Raw genomic sequence first — 23,092 nt, 5'->3', positions numbered from 1 at the left:
TAAGGATGTGCTACCGCCAACAATTGAAGACTTGGGGAGATAACTCATGCGCTTGCTCTCACGTGGTGATGACTTTACAGGGGTAGGGGGATTCCCACCCTAACACCAAAGAAAAGGATTCCCCCTACCCCTGCTCAGATCTTCTGAAAAATGATTATGTAGAAAGTGAGTGAAATCCAAACTATGTACATTTCTCTAGGGAATTTCAGTAAATTACATTTTATCACAAATAAAACCCAACCTAAGCTACCATGTTCAGTCCAGCTTTTTAATCCAAAGTGAAATGCCAGACTCAAGACCAAGAAGCACCAGAAGCTACATTAGACCAATCGTTCAAGAGGCACCATTATTAAAGCTACTTATATTTGCCAAAATAAATCCACGTGTTTTCACCTGGAAAAGCCAACTCCCTCCCCCTCCCCCATTGTTTCCTTGCTCTTTCTTTGCTTTTCCTCTTGCAGAAATGAAATCCCATCTTCATCATTCCCCTCTCTCCTCTGGGTGCCCCAGAAACCATTTTAGTCTGTTTTCTTGTTTCAAGAAAGCATTCAAATGTTAGACAGTAGTGTGTTTTAATTCATTTTGAAAAACAAACTCACATGGATTGATTCTTCAGGTCCCCTTACTTGGACCTGATACACTATGAAGTCCAAACAACTCTGCATAGTTACATTAAACAGGTTCTTGTGCTGTGAATTCACTGGGTGCAGGTAGCAGTGAAACATTCCCAAGACAATCACTAGACATGCAGAACGCCAGCCAGAAGCATGGGTCACTTTCAGGGGTCTTGCTGCAGGGAGCATGAGGCTGTATTTTGTGTACGTTGACAACGGTATAGGGTAAGCCATCTGTGTTCAAGGGAGCAAAGCCTCCAATATTCTTCTTGAACCTTAAGGGGTGTCTTTCCAAACGAAGTGTGGTTTCGATCCCTAAACTTCAGAGTCAGATACCTTTCCGAGTTTTATGAGTTGCTGCTTGGAGAGTCAAAGCCAAGCCACGATGAGTGTAAAAGCTGGCTGACCCCTTCCTTCCACTCCTGATCCAGCCAGTGGAGGGGGGCTGGGGTCTGTCTGCCTAATAGTTTCTAGCCCATGTGCTTATATTGGGATCGGTCCCTAGGGATCTGGACCTGGTTGGCAGTCATTTTGTGGTGGAGATGGTAAATCACCAGCGTTACCACAATGACGAGGCCCAAGATGAGCCCCAATATCAGGGGCAAGGTTTCCTCCAACTGTTCCCGCTCATCCACTGGGCATTTATGCTCTGAAATGGGAAAGAAGAAGAAAAGCAATGAGCTCCTGCCAAAATATTCTGAATCATAAGTCTGCTCAAGAAAACTAAAAGGCAGATAGAGGTGAGAAGATTTCTCAAGGAAACTTCAGAGATATTTTCTTTTTCAGAAACAATACTTCCCAACCAAACTTAAGGCCCAATTCCTTAAAATTTCTGCATAGTGTAAAATAAAAATACATCAGTTAAATAGGGCAATATTCAGATTATTGGATTCCAAGCCAATGTCAATAAAGCTTCCAAATGATTTATGCAAATTTTCAGAGTTTGGGCATTAGGCACAACCACCATAATTTTTATTGTTTATTTAATTTTTTAAACTTTTTACTCGTCTATAATGTACATAGAATCGCAGACAAAATACACCTTTTAGAAAATCTGAAATTACCAGGTGTTGTCAATGATACAGAGCAATTGGAGCTCTTGTCCACCATTGGTGGGAAATGGTACAATCATTTTGTAGTAAGGTAAGGATAAACATACACCTACCTTATAACCCAGCATTCCACTCCTAGGAATTTACCCAAGAACAATGAAAACATATGGACACAAAAAGACTTGAACATAAATGTTCAAAGGAGCTTTATTCATAACAGCTTAAAACCAGAAACAACCAAAATGTCCATCAGAGTAGAATGGATAAATAAACTGTGGTATATTCATACAATGGACTATTAATCAACAGTACAAAGGAATGAACTATGGCTCCACGTAACAAAATGGATGCATCTCAAAAATATTATGTTGAGTGAAAACTGTCAGACACAAAAGAGTACATGTTGTATGACTCCATTTACATGAAGTTCAAGGGCAGGCAAAACTAAGTCTATGGTGATTGAAGTCAGAGAAGTAGGGAACAGTGTGTCTTGCAGAACAGGACACAAGAGGACTTCAGGTGTGATGGAAATGTTCTGAATGTTGATTTAGGTGAGGGTTATGTGACTGCAAGTATAGGTAAAAACATACTGAGTTAACACTTCAGATTTGTGCATTTTGATATATGTAAATTATACCACCATTTTAAAAAGAAAGTGTAGAGTTTGATGGATTTACACCACACACATCAGAACTGGTATCAGAATTGTGGTGCCAAAAGTATTAGCTTTAAATGGATAATAACTTTGGTATAGTTATGGGGAAAATCATCTAATACACCATCCTTTAAAGAAGATAGAGGATTTAAGAAAAAAAAAAAAAGGTCATGAAAAACCTAGGGGTGAAACAGGAATAAAGACACAGACTTACTAGAGAATGGACTTGAGGCTATGGGGAGGGGGAAGGGTAAACGGTGACAAAGCGATAAAGAGGCATGGACATATATACACTACCAAACGTAAGGTAGATAGCTAGTGGGAAGCAGCCGCATAGCACAGGGAGATCAGCTCAGTGCTTTGTGACCGCCTGGAGGGGTGGGATAGGGAGGGTGGGAGGGAGGGAGACGCAAGCGGGAAGAGGTATGGGAACATATGTATATATATAACTGATTCATTTTGTTGTGAAGCTGAAACTAACATACCATTGTAAAGCAATTATACTCCAATAAAGATGTTTTAAAAAAAAAAAGAAGATAGAGGAGAAAAGCATGGTGTATTTTGGCAAAAAAATTATGGTCAAAATATTATTATAGTTTCTTTCTTTTTTTTTTTAATTTTGTGGTACGTGGGCCTCTCACTGTTGTGGCCTCTCCCATTGTGGAGTTTATTTCTTTAAAAATTGTTTTGTTGCCTTAGGAGAAAACCTGAATTAAACACATCACCGGAGAAGAATATAAAGGGAGTATTAAACTATGGACAAGAAGTCAAAAGTAATTATGAGAAAATAAGGGGATGTCAAAAATTATCATGAAAAATACTGAATCCCCTTCCCCACCCATCCCCATTCATTAAGTGGTCAAAGAAAGGGGAATTCCTGAGTTCTCTTTCCCTTACCCACCATTCCAAAATCCACAAAGCTCTAGAAACCACAAGTACTTTGTATCATTCATGTGGCAGCAAAAACGCTGCTCTGATTCTCATTTCTCCTCCTTAGCATGAAGATTCATGTGTTTCACTGCAGGAAACAGATTCATTAATCTGTTTGATTACAGGAGCTTCCCTGAGTCTTCTGGGTCTTATATAATATATGGACAATGCACTGTATTATCTTCCTAAAGTCCAAAATTATTCTGAATTCTGAAAAACATCTAACCCCAAGGGTTTTAGGTGAGAGATTGTGAACCCATAAAAAAAAGCCACGCATTCCCCTCTCAGGCTTAAGCCACTGTCTTCAAACTCTGCCTTTGACCCCCAGGAAAAACAGTATTTTACATTACAACCCAGAACATACGTATACATACATAACTAAAACCACAGTGTTATAAAACAATGGTTTTCCTTACTTTGTGCCGCTAATAATTTATCCTCTGTACTATTCTCTTTCATTTAAAACAGTGCTGGTCATGACCCACTAAAGCAGAGGTTATAATCTTTTTAGTGTCAGTGTGATGAAACTATACCCCTTCTCAGAATACTTATGATTGCATAAAAATAAAACACATAAGATTACAAAGAAACTACACTGAAGTTCATCTATTAAAATATTTTAAAATAATATGAGGGACAGTTATATATATATTTATTAGTACACAGGTATACTGGCTGTGATTGCAAAGTAGGGAGAAGCATAACTGTTACTTTGCAAGATCTGCACAAACATGTGGGAAGAACAAGACTATTATTTATATTGGTGGCAAAGTCATAGGTATGATTAATACTACTGTGGGTTGTTACCTTTATTTATAATTGAAGGAAATGTTAAACATTAATTAGAAATTAAAGAAAATAAAGATGTAAATGTTTCCTATTGAAATGTACAGACCCCTTGAATTCTATACACAAACACTATGCACTCCAGGGTTATGATCCTGTGCAATGAACTGATTATACAACCCACAGATTATAGAGCAAGGACAGCTGGCCTCGATCTCTGTCTGGGAGAAGAGCATCCCTTGAGCCCAGCTCAGCATCTGGCTTTGGGTGCTCGGAGACCCCTGACTCCCTGTTCATCTCCACAGGTCTTGGGGTCCCTCACACCTCTGCCCTGGCTGGACTTACAGTTCTAGAGAACACAAAACAGAGGCCCAGGGTGGATGGCCCATGATTGGAAAAAGCAACAACCATCCCAGTCATTGCAAAGAACCAGATGAAGACAGATCAGACAAAATTGTGTAACTGCCAGCTGCCAGTTCAAGTCCCCTCAACCATAAACCTGGTGTGCCCAATTCAATCCTGAATCATCTTAGGTTCTGTTTTCTAGACGTGCGTTTTATTTTGTTTTGTTTGATGACCACAGCATTTTAAAGTTGTATTTACTCCCTGAGGCAAACAAACTGTAAAAGCTCTTAATGAAAAGCAGCTCCAAATGAACAGCATTGAGATGGGCCACGGACCAGGAGGCAAGCTGGTTGCTTTCTCCAGCTCTGCTAGCGCCACAGACTTTTCTTGTTGGAGAAGGTGGGCAAGACTTTTGCTGGCCGTGTTTCCCTCTGCTGTCTGATAGGGCAACTGGAGGGAGGGGTTTGCCCCTCTTTCCATATCTTCTCTGGACTGGCTCGGGACTCCTGTAACCTCAGCAAAATGTGTTTTGTGTACTGAGAAGATGTTAAGATGAGTGGGCTTTGGAGATCTTTGGCTGGAGACAAGCAGATACTCTCACCAAGATGTAAGCACAACAGTAAATAAGAAAACAATTACTGATTGATTCCAGTGTGTGCCAGGAGCATCCCTGTACACAAGGAAGAGCTGTATAAACTCTTTCCCACTAGCCTGTAAGCTCCACCAGGGCAGGGAAAGTTCCTATATCCCAGTACTGGGTGTACAGTTGTACAGACACCAACAGGGTCCTATGACCTTGGTATACACCATTCCCACCCATTCCAATAGACTTTGACTACAAGGCAGGTTAGACATCCTGGAGAGTCAACGCCCCCCTTCCCCACCCCAGCAGCCATGAGTGGCAGATGGGAGTTGGAGGGTAACTCAGGTGGGTACCATACTCTTTCCCAGAAGTTCCAGCAGTGTGAGCTGCAGTGCCCACAGTGGTAACCTGCTCACTTATGCACCTGTACTAGCTTCCTTGCCTTCCCACCTCACTTCCCCACTCCACTAGCAGTGCCTTCTAGAACCACCTAAATAAATTACTTGCCCTTACATACTTATAGAGGATGTGCTTCTTGGGGAACCCAACCTAAAACACTAGGCTCCAGAGCAGTAGCAAGAACACAGAACGCTACGACTGGCTGGCTATGTGGCCCTGCGCTAGGCCTCTGTGTTCCAGCCTCGACACAGTTCTCTGTGGTGTTAATAACAGGATTGTCTCCCTCTGGCTGCTTCCCCAGGAGGCTCTGAGAAGGAGCACCTGCTCAGGTGGCATGTTTCTTGTCTGAGAGGTGCCACGCAAACCACAGGTGCACACAGCACTCTGGATCAGCATCGGACACCATGCCCTGGTTTGCAGCATGGCAGCCAGTCTTGGGGCGCTCAACTGGGGGTGATGTACATTCATTTCCACTAAAGCACAGTCATTTGTCCTATAGATCTGGGTAAAATACAGATCAGGTGGTGTCTCCCAAATACACTGTTAGAGACAATGATAAGCTCATGAATTCAGAGCACCCGACAACCTTTCTGAAGATGGCCCCCTGCATTCACATGTCTGGTACAGTTGCTCAGCTGCAGCAGCTGAGGTTGGAGAGGCTAAGAGCACAGGATCTGATACCCAAAGACAGGTTCCTGTCCCAGCCCTGGCAGCCACAAGGAGCACAGTCTTGGCCAGTAACTTTACCCCTAAGCCTCAGCTTCTCCACTGTAAACAGGGATCTCAGTACCTTCTTCACAGGTCTCTTTATTTGTTTGTTTCCCCCCTTGAGAATTAAGACGGGCCCAGTCTATATGTGGCGACTTAAATGCCCATTAAACCTGAGTGTTTAACAAAGGGGCACAGAGGCACCTTCGTGTTCTATTACGTTTCTTCTGTCTTTATGCGTGAGAGTCGCCTTTAATTCAAGCCATTAAAATACTCAGGCTGATCTGTTCCCTCCCAGTGATTCATCCTCCATGCTAGCACAGTCAGAGTTCTCCTGGGGCCTCAAAGGGACTCACTACCAGGAATGAATTGTGGAAGGACAAGTTACCCAACACCAGCTGAGACACATGGGCTGCCTTGAACTGCAGGCTGAGAGTTGCCACACCAAGTGTACCTGTTATAGAAATAAGCTGGCCTCCGTGGATTGGCCCCTCGGTGGTTTATATTTTCACTGCAGGCTGAGACCCACATCCAATTATTTAAAAAAAAAAAAAGCCCAAACAGACACATTTAGCCATTTAGGGCCTGTCTGCTTTGCATACAAATCTCACCCAACAGCTGTTACCCACTGATAGGATAGATAAGGCCCTAAGCTTCTGCTGCCCCCCGAGCTCTCTGACCCAAAGACTCCTCCCCGTGCTGCTAAGTGACATCACCTAGATCCATAGCCCCCTCCTGACACCCCTCTCCCTGCCAGGACATCCCTTATCCTCCTTTCCTTTGGGATAGTGGTCCCCAGGGTGCTGTAAGCCTTCTTCTGGACGGTCCCATGCTGTGAGGGGCTTTCCTTACACAACCTGCCCAAGTGCCATCCAATGAAGCTTGTGTGTTTCTGCCTCTCATGGTCATATCATATTCCTTAATCAGCTCAAAATCCCTCAAATCCCCCTACCGACAGTTTGCCATGGCCAGCAGTATCAGCAAGGAGCTTGCTAGGAATGGAGTCTCTTGGGTCCCGCCCCCAGAACTACGGAACCAGACTTGACTTGGCATGTTAACAAGACCACCAGAGCTGTGCACAGTGACCTGGAGCCTCTGAGCTACTTTCATTGGGGATCAGCATAGTAGCCAAGCTCAACGGTCTAAAGGGATTTGTGTGATAAAGATGTCATCCCCATCTGGGCTGCTCTCAGCCTCTATGAGTGTCCGCTAACCCATTTCACTGACCCTTCCTTGCTTTTCTCAGAATCTGTGAAGGAGGCAGGTGGGAGACTGCAGACTGCCAGGCATGACCCCCTTACACAGGGAATAGGCTCTTCATTGGAAGCCCTTATGCTGCATGTCCTGCTTGCACACGACAGAACGCATGCACACAGTCCTGCAGTGGGCGTCAGACATATGACCAGGTGCCCTCCCCACCGCCACGCAGGCAGGCTTCACTCACCCACACAGGCATTAGCAACACATCAGAGCCTCCTTCTATTCTGGGGAGTGGGGTCCAAGTGCCAGGTTCCGAAAAGGCACTCCAAAAGGAATAGTTCAGATTCCACCAAATCAAATAAAATGATCTCTTACGAAACACGCTGGGGACAGGTGCTGAGAGGCACAGACAGGAGGAACCAGGAACAAAAGGAGCCCTGCCACACAAAGGCACATTAATTCAGTGAGAGATCCTGAATAAGGCTTGCCTCCTCCCAGGAGTGTCAAGGCTTGAGCCCCAGGGCACCATACAGGAGGCAACACCCTAATTATTCCCCAGAAAAGCCTGGGTGAGACAAGTGCAATTTGCTTGTGCTTAATATATCTGCATTTAGGAAGTTATACATGCTTACAAACTGTCTAAATCTATCTATTTAAGCCCTGGAAGTGGATAAGAACTGCTTTTTATACAAAAACGTCATTAAATCTATGCCAAGAATATCACTGATTTTTAGGAAAACAGCTCTGGTCCTTATTCAGTACTCATTTACTCTTATTTTGTACACAATTCTGACATCTATGAGATCTGATTTCTCCATTCATAAATGACTATAAGCAGCAACTTAGAAATAACCCAGAGAGGGTTAGGGTGAGATTGTGATAAGGAACTAGTAAAAGCAGCAATTATAGCACCAGTAGTACCAAGAAATGAAGAAGTGTCTAAAAACCATTGACCAGAGAAACACAAAGAGTAACTAGAGACTACTGAAAGTACCTATACAAACTCAGAAGTATGTGATTCAATATTTTCAAAATGAATTCTGGGCCATCCATAATCATAAGTCCACTTACTTTTAATTACATTTAATATTTTCAGTTTAAGAAAGACACTTACATTTTATAAATACTTTCATAATCCACAGTATTTTTTAGTATTAAGATCTTGGCGTTTAGTTTAGTTTCAATTTTGTAGAAAACACATTAAGATGGAATAGCCCATACAGGTAAGAGCCATAACAGGTAGGCATGGCACTGCTGTACTAAATGTATTAAATTCTGATTTGCCTGGCTTTGACGCATTTGCAAGTCTCTATTAATTGAGCCCACAGCTTCGGAATATCAATTCAGCCAAAGTTAACAGGGCATCTGCAATGTGCCAAGCACTGTACTTGTTGCTAAAAATATAAAGATGAATAAGAAGGAGGCCTTTCTCTTTAGGACAGTTTAACTTAGGAATTCCTTAATGCCTTCTGAATAAATCATGGGGGGAGGGATTCTATTCCGTATACTTTGAATGCGCGGGGCATTTAATGAAAGCTGGACTCCTTGGGACTGATTTAATGATTTGTGTGTGACCCAGGTGGGCATTCCCTAATATCCTACACATTCGAATGGTTGTATTCACCTGGGGACTGCCAGCCCAAAGGTAGGCATCAATAAAGCAGTCAGAATCTCTCCCCATTTCTTAACCACAAGGAATAAATGAGAATATCAAACTGCCTTTAACAACCTCCTCCAGACAACAGAGAGAGAGAAAAAAAATGAATGGGAGAATTCACTTACTCCACTTGCCCAGAGTAAATTGTTGCTAGATTTGGACAAATTGCAGAATGTGAGCTTCTCTCCTGCCCTTCTTCTGGGATGCAGAGAACCAGGAAGATATGGACGCCCTGAACCTGCTCCAGCTGGATCCTGCCTGACCCCCTTCCAGGGCTTGCATAGACTGCGAAGAAGCCTTCTTGCATGCCCCAGAGGGAGCAGATCAGGGGCCTTGCCTCCTTGGAAACTCATGGGTGTCCCTCCACACAAAGGTGAGAGCTGGACAGAGGCAGGTCTCCATGAGTCTCTCTCTGTAACCTGTACACACACACACACACACACACACACACACACCTCTATTGCATTCTGGTCACACAAAAACTTAGACTCACAGTGGTAGAACCTAGGGCTGGAAGTGTCTAGAGACCATGGTGAAACTGTGGCCCACACAAGCAAAGGCCTTTCTCCAATCCATGGCTCTCTCAATAGCTGCTTGGGATTTTTAGCTGCCTTTTCCTTGGGAAACTTGCATCAAAATTATATATTTTTTTCAGCTGACTTTCTTATCTTTCTCTCTATCCACTTTCCTTTTTTGGCAAAGGAGGGGAGGAAAGGAAAGATGAAAAAATAAGGGAAAAAAGGAAGGGAGGGAGGAAGGAAGAAAACAGAGAAAAAGAAGGGAGAGAAAGAGAGAGGAAAAGAAGGAAGTGAAGGAGGAAGAGAGAGAGGGAAGATGAAAGAGAAAGCCATTGTAGTTGATACAATTCAGTTGTTGCCTTTAGTCTTTGAAAAATATTATAGAGGGAGGCAGTGCCATGATATCCTAGAGAAAGTCCACATGGTAACAGCCTGGTACCCTGGCAGGTTGCCTTTCACATCCATCTTTAGGTCAGCCTTTGCTTCCTTCCTCTCCCTCTCCTTCTGCCTCCCCACCGACCTACCTTCACTGAAGACAAAATCAGAGATGATGTCAAAGGGCTGGATGTGGACCGCAGACAGGATCATGGTGACTGTCTTCTGCGGATCACTGGAGGCTAGTGAAATGGTCTGCTGAGCTTGACATTCATAGGACTTTCCAGCTGGGGTGACCAAGGCAGAGACATGATGCGAGTTGGCTGTGTGCTTCCCGGCTGCAGGGAAGGCCCAGAGCAATGGTTAGGCCCCTATAGGGCTGGCAGAACTCTCATTATGGTGATCCAGATAGTTGACCTTTGCCTCTTAGCCCAGACCCCCCCTCTGATCCTCTGCTGACATGCCCTGTTGCCTTGCCCGGCTGGGGCTATGCAAATGTGAATGCACCCATTCTTTCATGAGCATGGATTTCTTAAATATTAATTTGGAATTTCCTTTTGGAAGAATAAAGTGATACCTAAAACCCCAACCCTTTTTACTATATAAGACCTCACAACAGAGATTCCAAAGATCCACAACGAACAGTGACTTGGTATCCTACACCTCGCACTGGCCTGCAGAAAATAAAATATCTTCCTCAGCAAAGCATGGCTGCTGCTAGTACTCTGAGCAGATGCCCTTGTACGCATACATATTCTTTGGAAGCCTGCCTCACCCCTTTTCCTCCTTTTCTGGATTAAGGTTTTTTTTTTTTTCCTTTTTTTGGTCTAATTTAACTGTGTGAAACGTTTGAATATGAATTTTGATGAAGAGACAAAATTGCCCTTTTTACTGCGATGATAAGGGGTGAAACGGAAAAGATGACATATGTATTCTTATACATGTTCAGTAAAAATCTTTTCCCAACTCAGGTGCCCAGGTGATGAAAGGCTTCATTATGAGTAGATCAGACAATTTACAAAATAAATACATACATTTAAATGTGGTCTTTGATGGTGCCTGCAGATCCCAGCATTGTTATTTGGAGCCTAGAGATCCCTTGCCACAATATTTTTGGAGGATCTGGGTAGTTGTTGTAGTGATGGGCATGAAAAGCTGATAAATAAGGACATGGTTCAGAATCCACTCTGGGGTGGCCGCAGTGGATGACTGAAGATTGCGGTGAGGCCTGAGCAATGCGCCAAAAGATCTGAAGGACATCAGATTCTGACCCAAAATGAAAGTCATACTGTCCCCCTTGAAGTTTTAGCACGTAAGAATAAACACCAGGGTGCAGAAGAAAATAAAAATACAGCTTTGTCCTTCTCCATGCTTCTTTAAAGGACAAATCATAAGAAAGCCATCCTGAAGCAGCCACAGGAAGACAGTCCCTCAAGAGACATCTCATCCAGGATCAGGTGATGGGTGACAGGCTGGGCCTCAGGCCCTGGGTTTCTTGCGCATCTACAGGGCCTGAAGGCCAGAGGACCCACCGGCGCTCCCGCTTGCTTCCTCCACCTTGGAGAGCAAGTCCAGGGCTACCTTGGCCTGGGAGCGCAAGGCCCTGACCCTGAGGAATTCGGCCTCCAAGCCTGAGATCCCTGCAGTGTCTGCGCTTGCCCGGGCTCCTTTCCCAGCCCTCCTGGTCTCTACTCACCACTGACTGCGTCTTTAAAATGGGTCTTCTCCGAGGAGTCATAGACAAACTGGACCTTGCTCAGCCTCCACGTCGCCTCGGGTCCCTTGGATGTGTTGTGACTTTCCTGCCGAGCGGGGCAGGCGCGTGTTAACCGCCCGAGCAGATCTGGGTAGGGAAACGGAGGGGCGGCCCCTACCCACACCCACCCGGAGTCTGCAACCCCTCTGAGCGCCCCACTAGCACTTACCTTTACAAACAGCATTTTGAGCGCGTACGCGCGATCCACCCAGAACACCTGCAGCTCCGACTCGTTGTGGCCACAGTGGCCCTTCACCTCAGCTCCCCGGGTCAGTGAGATATCAGCCTGTTCCGTGATTAGCTGGGAACACAGACGCCCCGCACCCCCTCAGCGCGCGAGCCCCAGTGGGGGCTGTAAAGGGCAGCGCGTCCAAACTCCGGGTCGCACGCCTGGGCACTCCTTTGCGCGCGCGCTCCCAGGTCCAGGAACATGCGGTTAGATGCTTTGCGTGCAGACCCGGCCGTTAAGGAAGCAGAGAGAGGGATTTACTTTCAAAGCAGGCGGGGCGAGCAGAAGGCATTACAAGCCGGAACCCCCATGCAGCATTTGGGAGCAGCCTGCAGGGTGTAGGGGGGAAGACGGGTGACCCAGGTCTTCACAGGGTCTTGAGGGAAGGTGCCCTTCGTCCCTGGAGCCCTAGGAGCAAGCTGCGAGGGAAAAAGTGCCTTACATCTACATAATTGCTGGCCCACACATCATAAGGGACAATAAATTTGGCTGCAAACTCTGCCATGAGACACGTCGTCCCATTTTCCCGCACCACAAATATATCTTTTTCAGGGTTAGTGGAGAGGCCTGAGAGATTCTCCACTTCTTGTTCTGCCATGATTCGAGCCATTGTATCTGCAGAAAACAAACAAAAAATCCTATCGGTTAGGGGCTCAGCGAGCCCACGCGTCTCGGGCACAGGGGTGGAGAGACAAGGAGGTCTGCGGGCTTTGGGCTGCCCAAGTTCCTTGCCGGCTGCAGGGCGCTCTGAGAGCCGTTTCGCTGACCTAGCGCCAACAAATTCGACTTCGTTGCTGTTAATTTATAATAAAAATAAAATTAAAAAACATTTAAAGCCTTATTAATTTGTAATCCGACTGGCCTTTTTCTTCATCTTAGGCTTTTAAACCAAAGCTTTCTCGCCAGTGCTCTGAGCCCACGAAGCAGGCCTGTGCAGCATCGTGTCTGGGATTGGCGTACAAGTGTGTGGCTCTCTGGGGAATTCCCTGCCACTGATGGGAAGGTCCTCCCCTCCTCCCCCCAGAAAAGAACAAACCCGCCAAACATTAGGGCCACGTTTTGACCTTAAGCTAATGGCTTTACTGTGCCAGTTCTATTCTCTGCAAAGAGTGCACCCTGCTCTGGCGGTTGCCGAAACGCTACTCACGGAAGAGCATCAGAAGAACTCGAAGTCTATTCATGCCGAGAACGGCTCTTCCTCGGAGATCCATCCTCGCGGAGCAGCGAATAAGGCCAGTGGTGCTGCTGCAGAGGCCGCCCGAGAGGGAATCCCTCAAAGTCGCCGCTGGAGTGAGCCTGAGTGAGCGAGGGGCGGGGGCACCGAGAGGGAGGAGGGAGGGAGCACGCGTTCCGTACGCACTGGCGGACTTGGTGTGGATGGAGTACCGCACCGACCCGGGCAGGGTGAACGCTAATGTGCTCACTGCAGAGGAAAGGACCGCGTGGCGAGGGAGCTGTCCACGGCTGCGAGTGCTGAAAGGATTCGGTTATATTGCTGGAGTGATTGTGGCTGGGCTTGTGCAGAGCTCCAATGAAATTTGGGAAGGCTAAAATTCTCCCTGAGTCTGTTTCCTGCGCTGCAATTGCATCCGCAAAGATGACTCTATCCTGAGAAACTTAATAGCACCCTCCGACTTATTCAATATCCCTACCAGTACAGTGATTAGGTGGTGAAGACATCACACCACTGGAGTCCTGGCTTCTGAAAATGCTTCTACCTCCTGAAGGAAAACGGTGGAGCACAAATTGTTGCTGCTTTGGGGGAGGAGGCGTAGGCAGGAATAAGGAAGGAAAATGCTATGGCAACAGCTTCCTGCATTTGGAGACATCGCCTTCTCTCCCCTGCTCTCACGAGCTCAGGGTTTAAAGTTAAACTGATGCCTCATCAAGTGAGGCCGTTAGTCAATGCAGTATGTCTATTTGGGCTTGTTTTTTGTGAGTTCTGTTCTCTGATTGCACGAGGACTTTGAACTCTGGGGTCACCTACCCTCGCTCATTATATTGTGATTACTCTGCTAAGAGGAATGTAAGTGAGCCCAAAGTTTGTGAGGGTTATGTAGCATCTTTTAGGACAGTCCTAGTTATATACACACACACACACACGCATGCACACATATAATACTCTACAGCATCTAGTGGGACAGAAAAAACAAATACTACGGGGCTAATTCCTATATTTACACTTTTTAGTAGCTTGCTTGATTTTTAAATATTTTGCTCCATAAATCAGAATACAGCACTTTCAGCAATAGGCATACTGTCCTAATCAATTGTAGTGATGTCCAAATATTTTACTTCTTAGTGGTGATTTCATTATATGAAAAATCAACAATATAATGTCATAAAACAATGTCATAATAAGGGGCAAATTGCAAAGTATTTTCATGTTCATTGTCAAATTTGATCCTCCCTACAACCTTAGAAGGTAGGCAAGGGAAGATATACCTTATTGTGGTTGTACATACCCCAAAATTGAGGCTCAGAGAAATTAAATGACCTTCCTCAATGTCACATGGTCAGTAAAATTAAAATAGAAAAATCACATTATTTAACTTCATAGGGATCATTTTCATTTTTCCTTATATAATACTTTGACTCTAAAATATACCATATGTTGATTTTCATTAAAAAATCTTTATTCAGTGACCAAATAACAAGCTAACACCTAAGGTCTCTAGCTCACATTCCTGAAATGTATAGAGTGCTGTTTTAAGTATAATAATATTCTGACATTATGCTTGCCACAAAGTGTTTATACAATTATTTTTTCAAACCTGTTCCTATATCAATAATGAGATTAATAGCAGTTCAAATTATGAAGTAATGTTTAAATCAATACTATATTTTTACATCTTTATTTTTATCTCTGTATTTTGATATTTCATCCAAACATTTCTCAATAACTTTATATAACTGAATATATATAGAAGCACTGAGGCAAAATTGTGATTGATACAAAGGCAATTATTATCAGTTGACAGTGGAATTTGTAAAAATTATATATGCCTAATGATTTGTCATGTTAGCAATTGTTAGTAAACACTTATTTTCCTGTAGCACTGTAAAAATTAGAAAGCAATGAGATATAGGTAATGGAACATTTATATATTCTCTTTCCCTCTCTCCCTTTAGTAAATGAGGAAATAAATGAATGGATTTCAGTCCAGGAGTCACTATTTATTTTTTATGACCTTGTACAGATTTTAGTGTTCCTCACCTAAGAAACTGGGATAATAGCTCAGGGGATATCTGGTTAGGCCAAGTGAGCCAATGATTATAAAAGCATTTAAAAAAAGACAAATTAATTTAGAACATAAGCATTAACTGAGTACCCACTACTTGCACTATGTTTGGTAATCTGGAAACCCAAAGATAAACAAATACCATTATAAAGTAGAAGAGATATCTGTAACAGTTAGGACACTTTCTCTTGTGACACATTATTGCAGATATCTTAAATTATAAGTTGTTAAAAAAGCAACTGAATTAATTGATGATTAGCTGCTTTAATAATAAAATACTAGATGGGACATAGCATTGGTCATGAATCTTAAGTTGTTGTAGTTGATTTACAAATCAAATAGTGGTTCCTTTGGAAAATGGTTTCTTTCCATACCTGACATAAATGATCTCCTTGTTGACCAGCAATTGAATGATTCAAAAGAAAAAAAAAAGGAAGCAATTTTAACTCCTTTTCTTCAGAGAATCATCTTCAAAGCATAATTAATTTAAAATCCCTTTGGGTATTTAATCTTAAACATAGCTTTACAAACACCCATTAACTTATTTGTCTATCTGTAATGATTCTTACATTGCAATAGGAGTCAGGTCATTATACCTACAACTTTCACGAACATTAATTAAATACTTTCTAATCATCCTTAAAAAAACTTCAGTTCTTTAAAATTACTAAAGAGATAATAAAGGAGAAAAATGTACCATTAAATCATAGTAACAAAGTTTTCCAGGATCCATTCCATTCTTCATTTCTTAAGTGGGAGAGAAAGTAGGAGAAAAAATGCCATAAACATGTACACTCATGTGGATGATAGCTGTGTCAATTTTCATCAATGCTGCCGGCAGTCAATACAAATGTCACCCAAGTGCACTGGCTTTTGAATCTCTTCTCAATCCTCTAAGTCCTTCAAAGGATTCTCTTCAATTCTGGTATTTACTTATTGAATTAGTCTTTATGAATCTCATGCATGTCATTGAGTGGTTACTGTTTCATGGATGTGGAAGAAAAGACCCACTGTATGTATAGAACTTTTAGTTTGGATGAAAGAAAATGAGAAGAATCATGAAGATGTATGGTTGCCTGGCACAATGTGTGCACAGATGTTTAAGGAAAGAAAAAGTAAGATAGCCACCCCGGGGTGGGGTGGAATTGACCAAGGAGGCCTCTTGGAGAAGGAGATCTTAAAGAAGTGGACAAATTGATCTAAGGTAAAGGATAAAGAAGGGCAATGCAGATGGAAGAAAAATATATTAAGTAGGAGAGTCAGTGCAAAGATGTAATTCTTCATTGCTCCATATTTATCAATTTGCAATAAAGAAGAAATTAGACTCCCAAATCCACAGTGTCTTATACATAACCTTTATTTAACTTCTTTATTTGGTAATTTACCCATATATGGTATATGCAAAAGAATGGCATATGCAAAACATTCTAAATAAAATTAAATATTCAACTTATTAGGTGTATCTCTTTATACTTGGTTGCACAAGCAACTAACTTGTACCTGTAGAATCAAAAGTGGAAAGCTAAGCTTTGTTGCAGCTGAAATTTGGCTTGTTGATGTTTCAATCCACTTTACAGTGAAATGTAAAAATGTACTCTGGTGCTGCTGTTCCCACCACCACTAATGCTCTCCTCTGACCCAGCACACACACACACACACACACACACACACACACACACACACACACACAGATAAGGAAGCACACATGGATAAAGGAAGGAGGGATAACTGAACTGGACAAGATGCACACAGCCCTTACACCCAAATTACTAGTTACCAAAACATTTTCCGTGCTGAACTTAATCACTGGACAATTATTTCATTTAATTTAATCACTGCCTTTGAAAACCTTTGAAATCCTTTTGGGATAGGAACTGAAAAATAAGTACACATAAAAATATTTTGTGCATATATTGGCAAACCCTAGAATATGTGGAAAGAATCAGAAAATTAAGTTTAGCCCTCTGATGCACTAAGCTTGCATGACCTTGATGAAATTTCCCTCATCCTTCCTGTCATTGGTCTCTCCTGCAGCTAGTTTAAAGAAACCAAGCTATTTCTGCAATGAGGGTAACCAGTGGAGAAGACAAGGCACCAGAATAATAGCCCTTTCATTGGAAATGTATCTTCATGCTAAGTTCTTAGAAAATGTCCTTTTATGAACTCATTTAGGATAAATGCCTTCACATAGGAGGGAATGCAGGGGACAAAGTCTCTCTAAAAATCTACCTGAATAAGCAGATGGTGAGGTCAGGTGATCATTCCTGAAAGGTTCAAGAGCACAGGAATTATTTTCATCTCTTGAGCCAGTAATTAGTTAACTGTTTTTAAAACAGTTTATGATAGCTACCGCTAGCTTCAATGTGTAAAATTTTAGGCTACTGAGTAGAATCAGTCCTCTTGGCTTTCCTGGCAGTGAGGAAAATCTTAACACAGGGGGGACCCGGGACTTTTCTGTAAAAGACAAGAGTCAACTGAGAATTTTAAAAAGTTCTTTAAGAAGTTTTTTTTCTCCAAGAAATACTAACAGTTATCCCAGTAGGCTTAAGGTTAGACAAGCTGTGGCTCATTTACAGCAGTTTGCTATCTGCGTTCTGAGATAATGCACTTCTTTAAAATTTCTTTTATCGTGTATCACAGGGGTTCCTGATTCCCAGTTACCTACTCTTTAAGTTCTCTATTTCTGCATATTCACCTGAAGATGTGTTGGAACTAAGGGAAATTTATATTAATTGCTATGGGGTGGGGAGGGTGAGAGTGGGGCGGCCAGTCAGCTGAGCTTGGAAGGAAGCTTTGCTGGTGCAGACCTGGAGCCCCGGAGTTGCCCTGGGGTGTTCTGATGTTGTAAGTTTGGGATGTTTCTATGGCTGTTTATTTGAAACCATTGCAAGACACTTGCTCTGGTAACCAAGAAAGGGAAAGAGGAAAGAGTCTTCAGTGTATTGGAAAGACGACTGGCATGGGAATCTAGGAAGCAATATGTTAGCTTTATTACTCCACTAACAAAAACTTCTGGGAGGAATGGTTTCACCTCTCTGGTCTTTAACATGCCTTTCCTACAGGATCCTTCCAGGACTGCATGCCCCACTTCTATGGGTGACCTTAGTTAGGAAGTGATCTGAGCAATTCTTTCTAGGGGGAAAAAAAAAAAGCAAAATCGAAAAACCAAAACAAACAAACAAACAAAAAACCACTGAGGATTTCCATTACTAAAACTTTCTATCCCAACGCGCAAGAAGCCTGCACAGATCTAGACTCACGGATTGCGGCCCTCGGCGTTACCTTTGGGTGACACCGAGGCACATGGGCCCGGTTGCTCGAGGTCTGGAGCTTGGCGGGGCTGGGGCTGCGGACTCCAGACCTGTCTGCTTCTGCCCGAGAGACAAGAGATGCGCGTTGCGGCGGTGCGCCCAGCGGCCCGAACGCCGAGTTCGCGGCGACCTCAGCAAGGGAAAGACGTCGGCGCCAGGCACCCGGGTTGGACTTCACCGCACGTTCGCGAAGCTGCTCCCGGTGTGCAGGTGAAAGAGGAACCTTGCAGAGGTGTGGTCCAAGCCGGCTCCAAAGCCGGGTAAGAAGGATCAATTCCGAGGTTGCTGGAGTTGGGCGAGTTCGGGCCTTGGCTGCTGGACAGAAGCTCCGGGCTCTTTTGTGTTCTGGTGTCGAGGGGAATTAGGACTAGAAAGGGAGGAAGTAAGTTCCTGGCAGAGAGTGTTCTCTGGCTCCCCGCGACTTTCTTTGGAGCTTCCAAGGCCGGGAAGCGTTGGCAAACCCCACGCTGGGGAGGGGAGGGTGGGCGGTGAGACCCAGGCGCTCTGCCTGCCTCGCGCCTCTCGGGTCCCTACCCCGCCCAGAGGGAAGCCGGGGGGGCTTGAGCGGGGTGGGGTGTTACACAGAGGAGGAGGAAGAGGCCAGGTTGCAGAGGCTTCGCGTCTCTTCTTTTCTCTTTTCCTTTCCAACCCTCCAGGGTGGCATCCGCATCGGAGGGAAATGCCCCCGATGGGCCCCAGAGATCCAGCTTCCAGGGCAGAAGTCGGGAGGATGCTGCGCCGCAGGGCCAGGAGCGCTCGGGCATCCTCGCGGCGCGCGGTCCTTGGACCACTCTGAGACGTGGGCAAGATTTTGAGACTCTGCCGAGAGGAGATCGAGGCTGAGGTGCCCGAAGAGGCTCAGAGGGCGCGCCCTCAGAGGGAAACGGCTCTGCCTGCGGGGCTGGCGGCCTGGGAACCGGGCGGGTCCTGGCCCGGGGACAGGACGGTGACAGGGTGGACTGACTCACTGGGGCCTTCTGCTAGGGTCCCTGATCGCTAAGTGAGGCTTCTGACCTGGTGGAGAAGTGGGACCGAAACACTCTCCTCCTCCCACGCACGAGTCTTCTACCCCCTTGGGGCGCCCCGGGCTGCTGGAGGCCCAGGCCTGTGAGGTTAGGGTTAGAGTTGTGTTTGTTTTTGTTTTCCAATCTGGGGCTGGGGGCGGGAGCGGAGGTTATTCTGTACTCTAGGTCGCAAATGAGAGAAAGAGTCCAGGGACAAAGCAGGGGCCGCCTCTCTGCGGAAAGTCCCAGTTCCCGAGACTGATCCCGCGCCCCCGGGGGTGCGGTGCCACGCAGCTGGCAGGACGCGGAGCCGGGACCTGCGGCTCTGCTCTTCTCCGGTGACAAGACCAGATAAGGACTCTGGGAGGCCCCACCCCTGAGAAACACTGTGGGGACCCTCCCGATATTCCCTTTGAAATAAAAATAACATTAAATCCAAGATTCAAATAACACTAAATCTCGCATTCTAACACTAAAAAAAAACCCCACTAACGCTCGGGATTTTAATCCATGGCGGCTCCATGGTTACTTTTTAACTCAAAAGCAAATTTGTGGGTGCAGGCCTCTGCTGCCCCAGGTCTGTCTGCCAGAGGTGTCCCCGGCTCAGCGGCCCCGGTGGCACCCGCACGTGCAGTCTAGGCCCAGCCCCCATCCACGCTCCAGGAGGTTCTTTGTGTTTCTAATTCTCCCCCTACACCCCCCTTTTTTTTTCTTGTCAGCAAAACAGCAGGGGTTCTGTAGAGGTGGTTGTCCCCGCCCCGCCCAGTCTCTGGAGTCACAACCCAAGTCAAACGGGCGTTCGAGAGCGTTCGAGCTTAGGGCGCTGAAGCCACCACGAGCAACGCGCCCCAACCCCTGTCACCCGGAGGTCAGGAGCCTGGGTACCGCCGCTGCTACCGCATCATCGCCGGTGAATTTGTGGAGAGGCGCACAGATGGGGAACGCCTCGGGCCGGCACTCAAGGCCAGCTGATGGATCGTCTCATTTCCTGACTTGATGGGCCGGAACCTGGGCTGGCCGGGCTGGCCGGGGGGAGCCGGGTGGCGTAGGGACCCAGCCAGCCGCACGGGTGCATAGACCTCTGTGTGTGTGTGTGTGTGTGTGTGTGTGTGTGTGTGTGTGTGTGTGTGAGATATGTATCTTAGAGAAAGACCCCCAATACCCTCCCTCCCCCAACGCGAAGTTATCCCTCCTCCGGTTTTCTGTTCTGGACACAAGCGCCTTGTCCCGGGTTGTGAGTGCAGTGGTGGTTGTCAGAGCTCCAGGCGTCCGCTCGCACCGTGCTGGCGGCATCATTTTCCGCGGGAGGCTGAGGAGAGCAGGACTTGGCCTCCAGTCCAGTCCCCCGAAAGGGCTGTGGGTGGGGGAACAGGTCATGAAAGCCACAGTGTGGAGGGGGTGGGGAAGCCTCCATTCTGGGTCCATCTAAGGTCCGCCTCTCTGGGAAACTTGGAGGGAGACAGGGGACTGGTCTTGAGAGTCAGGCGGCGGTGAGGAATGTTGTAGAAAGGTGGGTGGGAAAATGCACATTGGAACGCTCGCTTCCGGGGCCGTTGGACACTCCAGCGAGCACAACAAAGCCGTGTGTGCCCCTGGGGAGGGCAAGGTTGCTGGTCCCTGTCTCAGCACCTCACCCTCAACTCAGGAAGGAGCTGGAAGGAAGGGGAGAAACCCAGGAGGGAGCCGGAGGCTGAGCTCAGATGAGAGGACAGCTGAACCAAAGAAGGGTCAGACACTGGGGTTCCTGTTTCTAGGCCGTAAGTGTGGGGTTTTCTTTTTCAGCTTCCAGGAATCCAGAATCTTCCTCCGGGTCTCTGGGAACTTGAACTCTGACTCTACTTGGAAGCATTCATCCTAGGCTGGGCCTTGGAGAGGCCTGAGAGGATCAGGCCTGTGATCTCAAGGAGTCCCCAGCCGGGTGTGCACCTGGGCAAAGTAGCCCACCCACTCCCCAACTGCCTTCTGGGAAAGTGGCCACTCTCTAGGGAGCCAGGAAAGCATCACAAGGGTCAGGGCATCTAGACAGTGCACTGCCCAGAGACTGAAGTGTGGTCCATAGGCCAGTAGCATCACCCTCACCTGGCTACTGCAGAATCTCACCCCACCCAGGCCTCCTGCATCAGAAGTTCCATTGAAAAAGGGAGTCTAGGGGACTTATGAACATCTAAGCTGGAGAAGCCTAATTTATAGAACCTCAGTTTAGCCACTGCCCACTTCAAGTTAGAGTGCCCAGTTCTCAAACCTCTTCCCTTCTCTTCCTGCACTTGATTAAATCATTCAGTCTTGTTTCTTTAAATGAAATGCATATGTTGATTATCCCAAATTCTCACCTCAAATAAATCAACTGCTTAGTATCTCCACTGGGATATATAAAGATATTTCCAACTTAACAAGTCCATGATTGTTAATTTTATGCATCAATTTGGCTAGGCTGTGGCGCCCAGATGTTTGGTCAAAACCAGGTTAGATGTTGCTGTGGAGGTATTTTTAAAATGTGATCAACTGGACTTCCCTGGTGGCGCAGTGGTTGAGAGTCCACCTGCCGATGCAGGGGACACGGGTTCATGCCCCGGTCGGGGAAGATCCCACATGCCGCGGAGCGGCTGGCCCCGTAAGCCATGGCCGCTGAGCCTGCATGTCCGGAGCCTGTGCTCCGCAACGGGAGAGGCCACAACAGTGAGAGGCCCGCGTACCGCAAAAAGAAACAAACAAACAAAATGTGATCAACTTTTAAATCAGTAGACTTTGAGTAAATAGGTTACCCTTCATAATGTGGGTGGTCCTCATCCAATCAGTTGAGGCCCTTAAGAGAAAAGACTGAGGTCCTCCAAGGAAGGAAGGAGTCTGCCTTCAGGCTTCCTTCAGACTTGAGCAGCAAAATCAACTCTTTCTTGGATGTCCCACCTGCCAGCCTGCTCTGCAGAATGCAGACTTGCTAGCATCCATAATCACATGAGCCAGTTCCTTAAAATAAATTTCTCTCTGCACACATTCTATTGGTTCTGTTTCTCTGAATAACCTTGATTAATACAATGTCCAAAACCAAACTTCTCATTTATCCCTTGCCTCCACCTCCCAAAACCCTGCTTCTTTTCAGCTGTTACAGTTAGCAGAAATTCCAGTTGTTTAGACCAAGAGCTTCTAAACCACCACTGACTTCTCCCATTCCCTCATGCCCCACATCTAACTCATCAGAAAATCCTGCCATCTTTCCCTTTAAACCAGATCCATGATCTGACAACTTCTCATCATCCTTATTGCTCTCACCCTGGTTTTTGCTCCTCTTATCTAGTTAAAAAATTTCCTAGTTAGTCTTCTGCTGCTGCCTCAGGCCCTTTGCTCTAGCTGATCCCTCTGCTGGGAGCTAATTAAGGATTACATTTGGCTGTGAAGAATGGAAAACCCAAAATAACAGTGACTTAAACAAGATGGCAGTATATTTTTCTCAAAGAAAAGTCCAGGAGCCATTGCTCCAGGGTTGGTAGGCTGTTTCATGGTCTCAGAGATTCAGACTTCTCCAACCTGCAAAGGTCTTCATTCTCAATGACTCCTCATAGTACAACCAGTAAGGAGCAAAAGACACAGGAAGAAAATGGGTGAAGGTCAAAGGAGAGACAACTGTTGTCTTTTAAGAAGATGCACTAAAGCTTCCCCTGGGCTCCTGACATTCCATTGCCCAGGATGTAATCACGTGGTCCTACCTTGCTTCAAAGGAACCTGGGAAATGC

General features: G+C 45.5%; 1 protein-coding gene across 2 annotated transcripts; it reads right to left on the bottom strand.

Moving 5' to 3' along the window:
• Positions 1 to 555: 555 nt before the first annotated feature.
• On the bottom strand, positions 556 to 18,838 carry LAMP5 (lysosomal associated membrane protein family member 5). Of its 2 annotated transcripts, XM_060122760.1 has the most exons (10): positions 18,332 to 18,838; positions 18,081 to 18,181; positions 15,747 to 15,796; positions 15,424 to 15,440; positions 12,955 to 13,280; positions 12,250 to 12,422; positions 11,748 to 11,879; positions 11,519 to 11,624; positions 9,972 to 10,160; positions 556 to 1,263 (listed from the first exon to the last, which is right to left on the bottom strand). In XM_060122760.1, the coding sequence occupies exons 3-10, from the start codon at positions 15,792 to 15,794 to the stop codon at positions 1,085 to 1,087; spliced, it is 1,170 nt and encodes a 389-aa protein (XP_059978743.1). In that variant the 5' UTR covers positions 15,795 to 15,796; positions 18,081 to 18,181; positions 18,332 to 18,838; the 3' UTR covers positions 556 to 1,084. The 2 variants fall into 2 exon arrangements, with proteins under 2 accessions (XP_059978743.1, XP_059978742.1); XM_060122759.1 differs by lacking the exon at positions 18,081 to 18,181 and having other exon boundaries at positions 18,332 to 18,837.
• Positions 18,839 to 23,092: the final 4,254 nt, after the last annotated feature.

The sequence above is a fragment of the Lagenorhynchus albirostris genome, chromosome 15 (genome assembly GCF_949774975.1).
Source record: "Lagenorhynchus albirostris chromosome 15, mLagAlb1.1, whole genome shotgun sequence".
Lineage (NCBI taxonomy): Eukaryota > Metazoa > Chordata > Mammalia > Artiodactyla > Delphinidae > Lagenorhynchus > Lagenorhynchus albirostris.
This window is presented reverse-complemented; position numbering and strand designations above follow the sequence as displayed.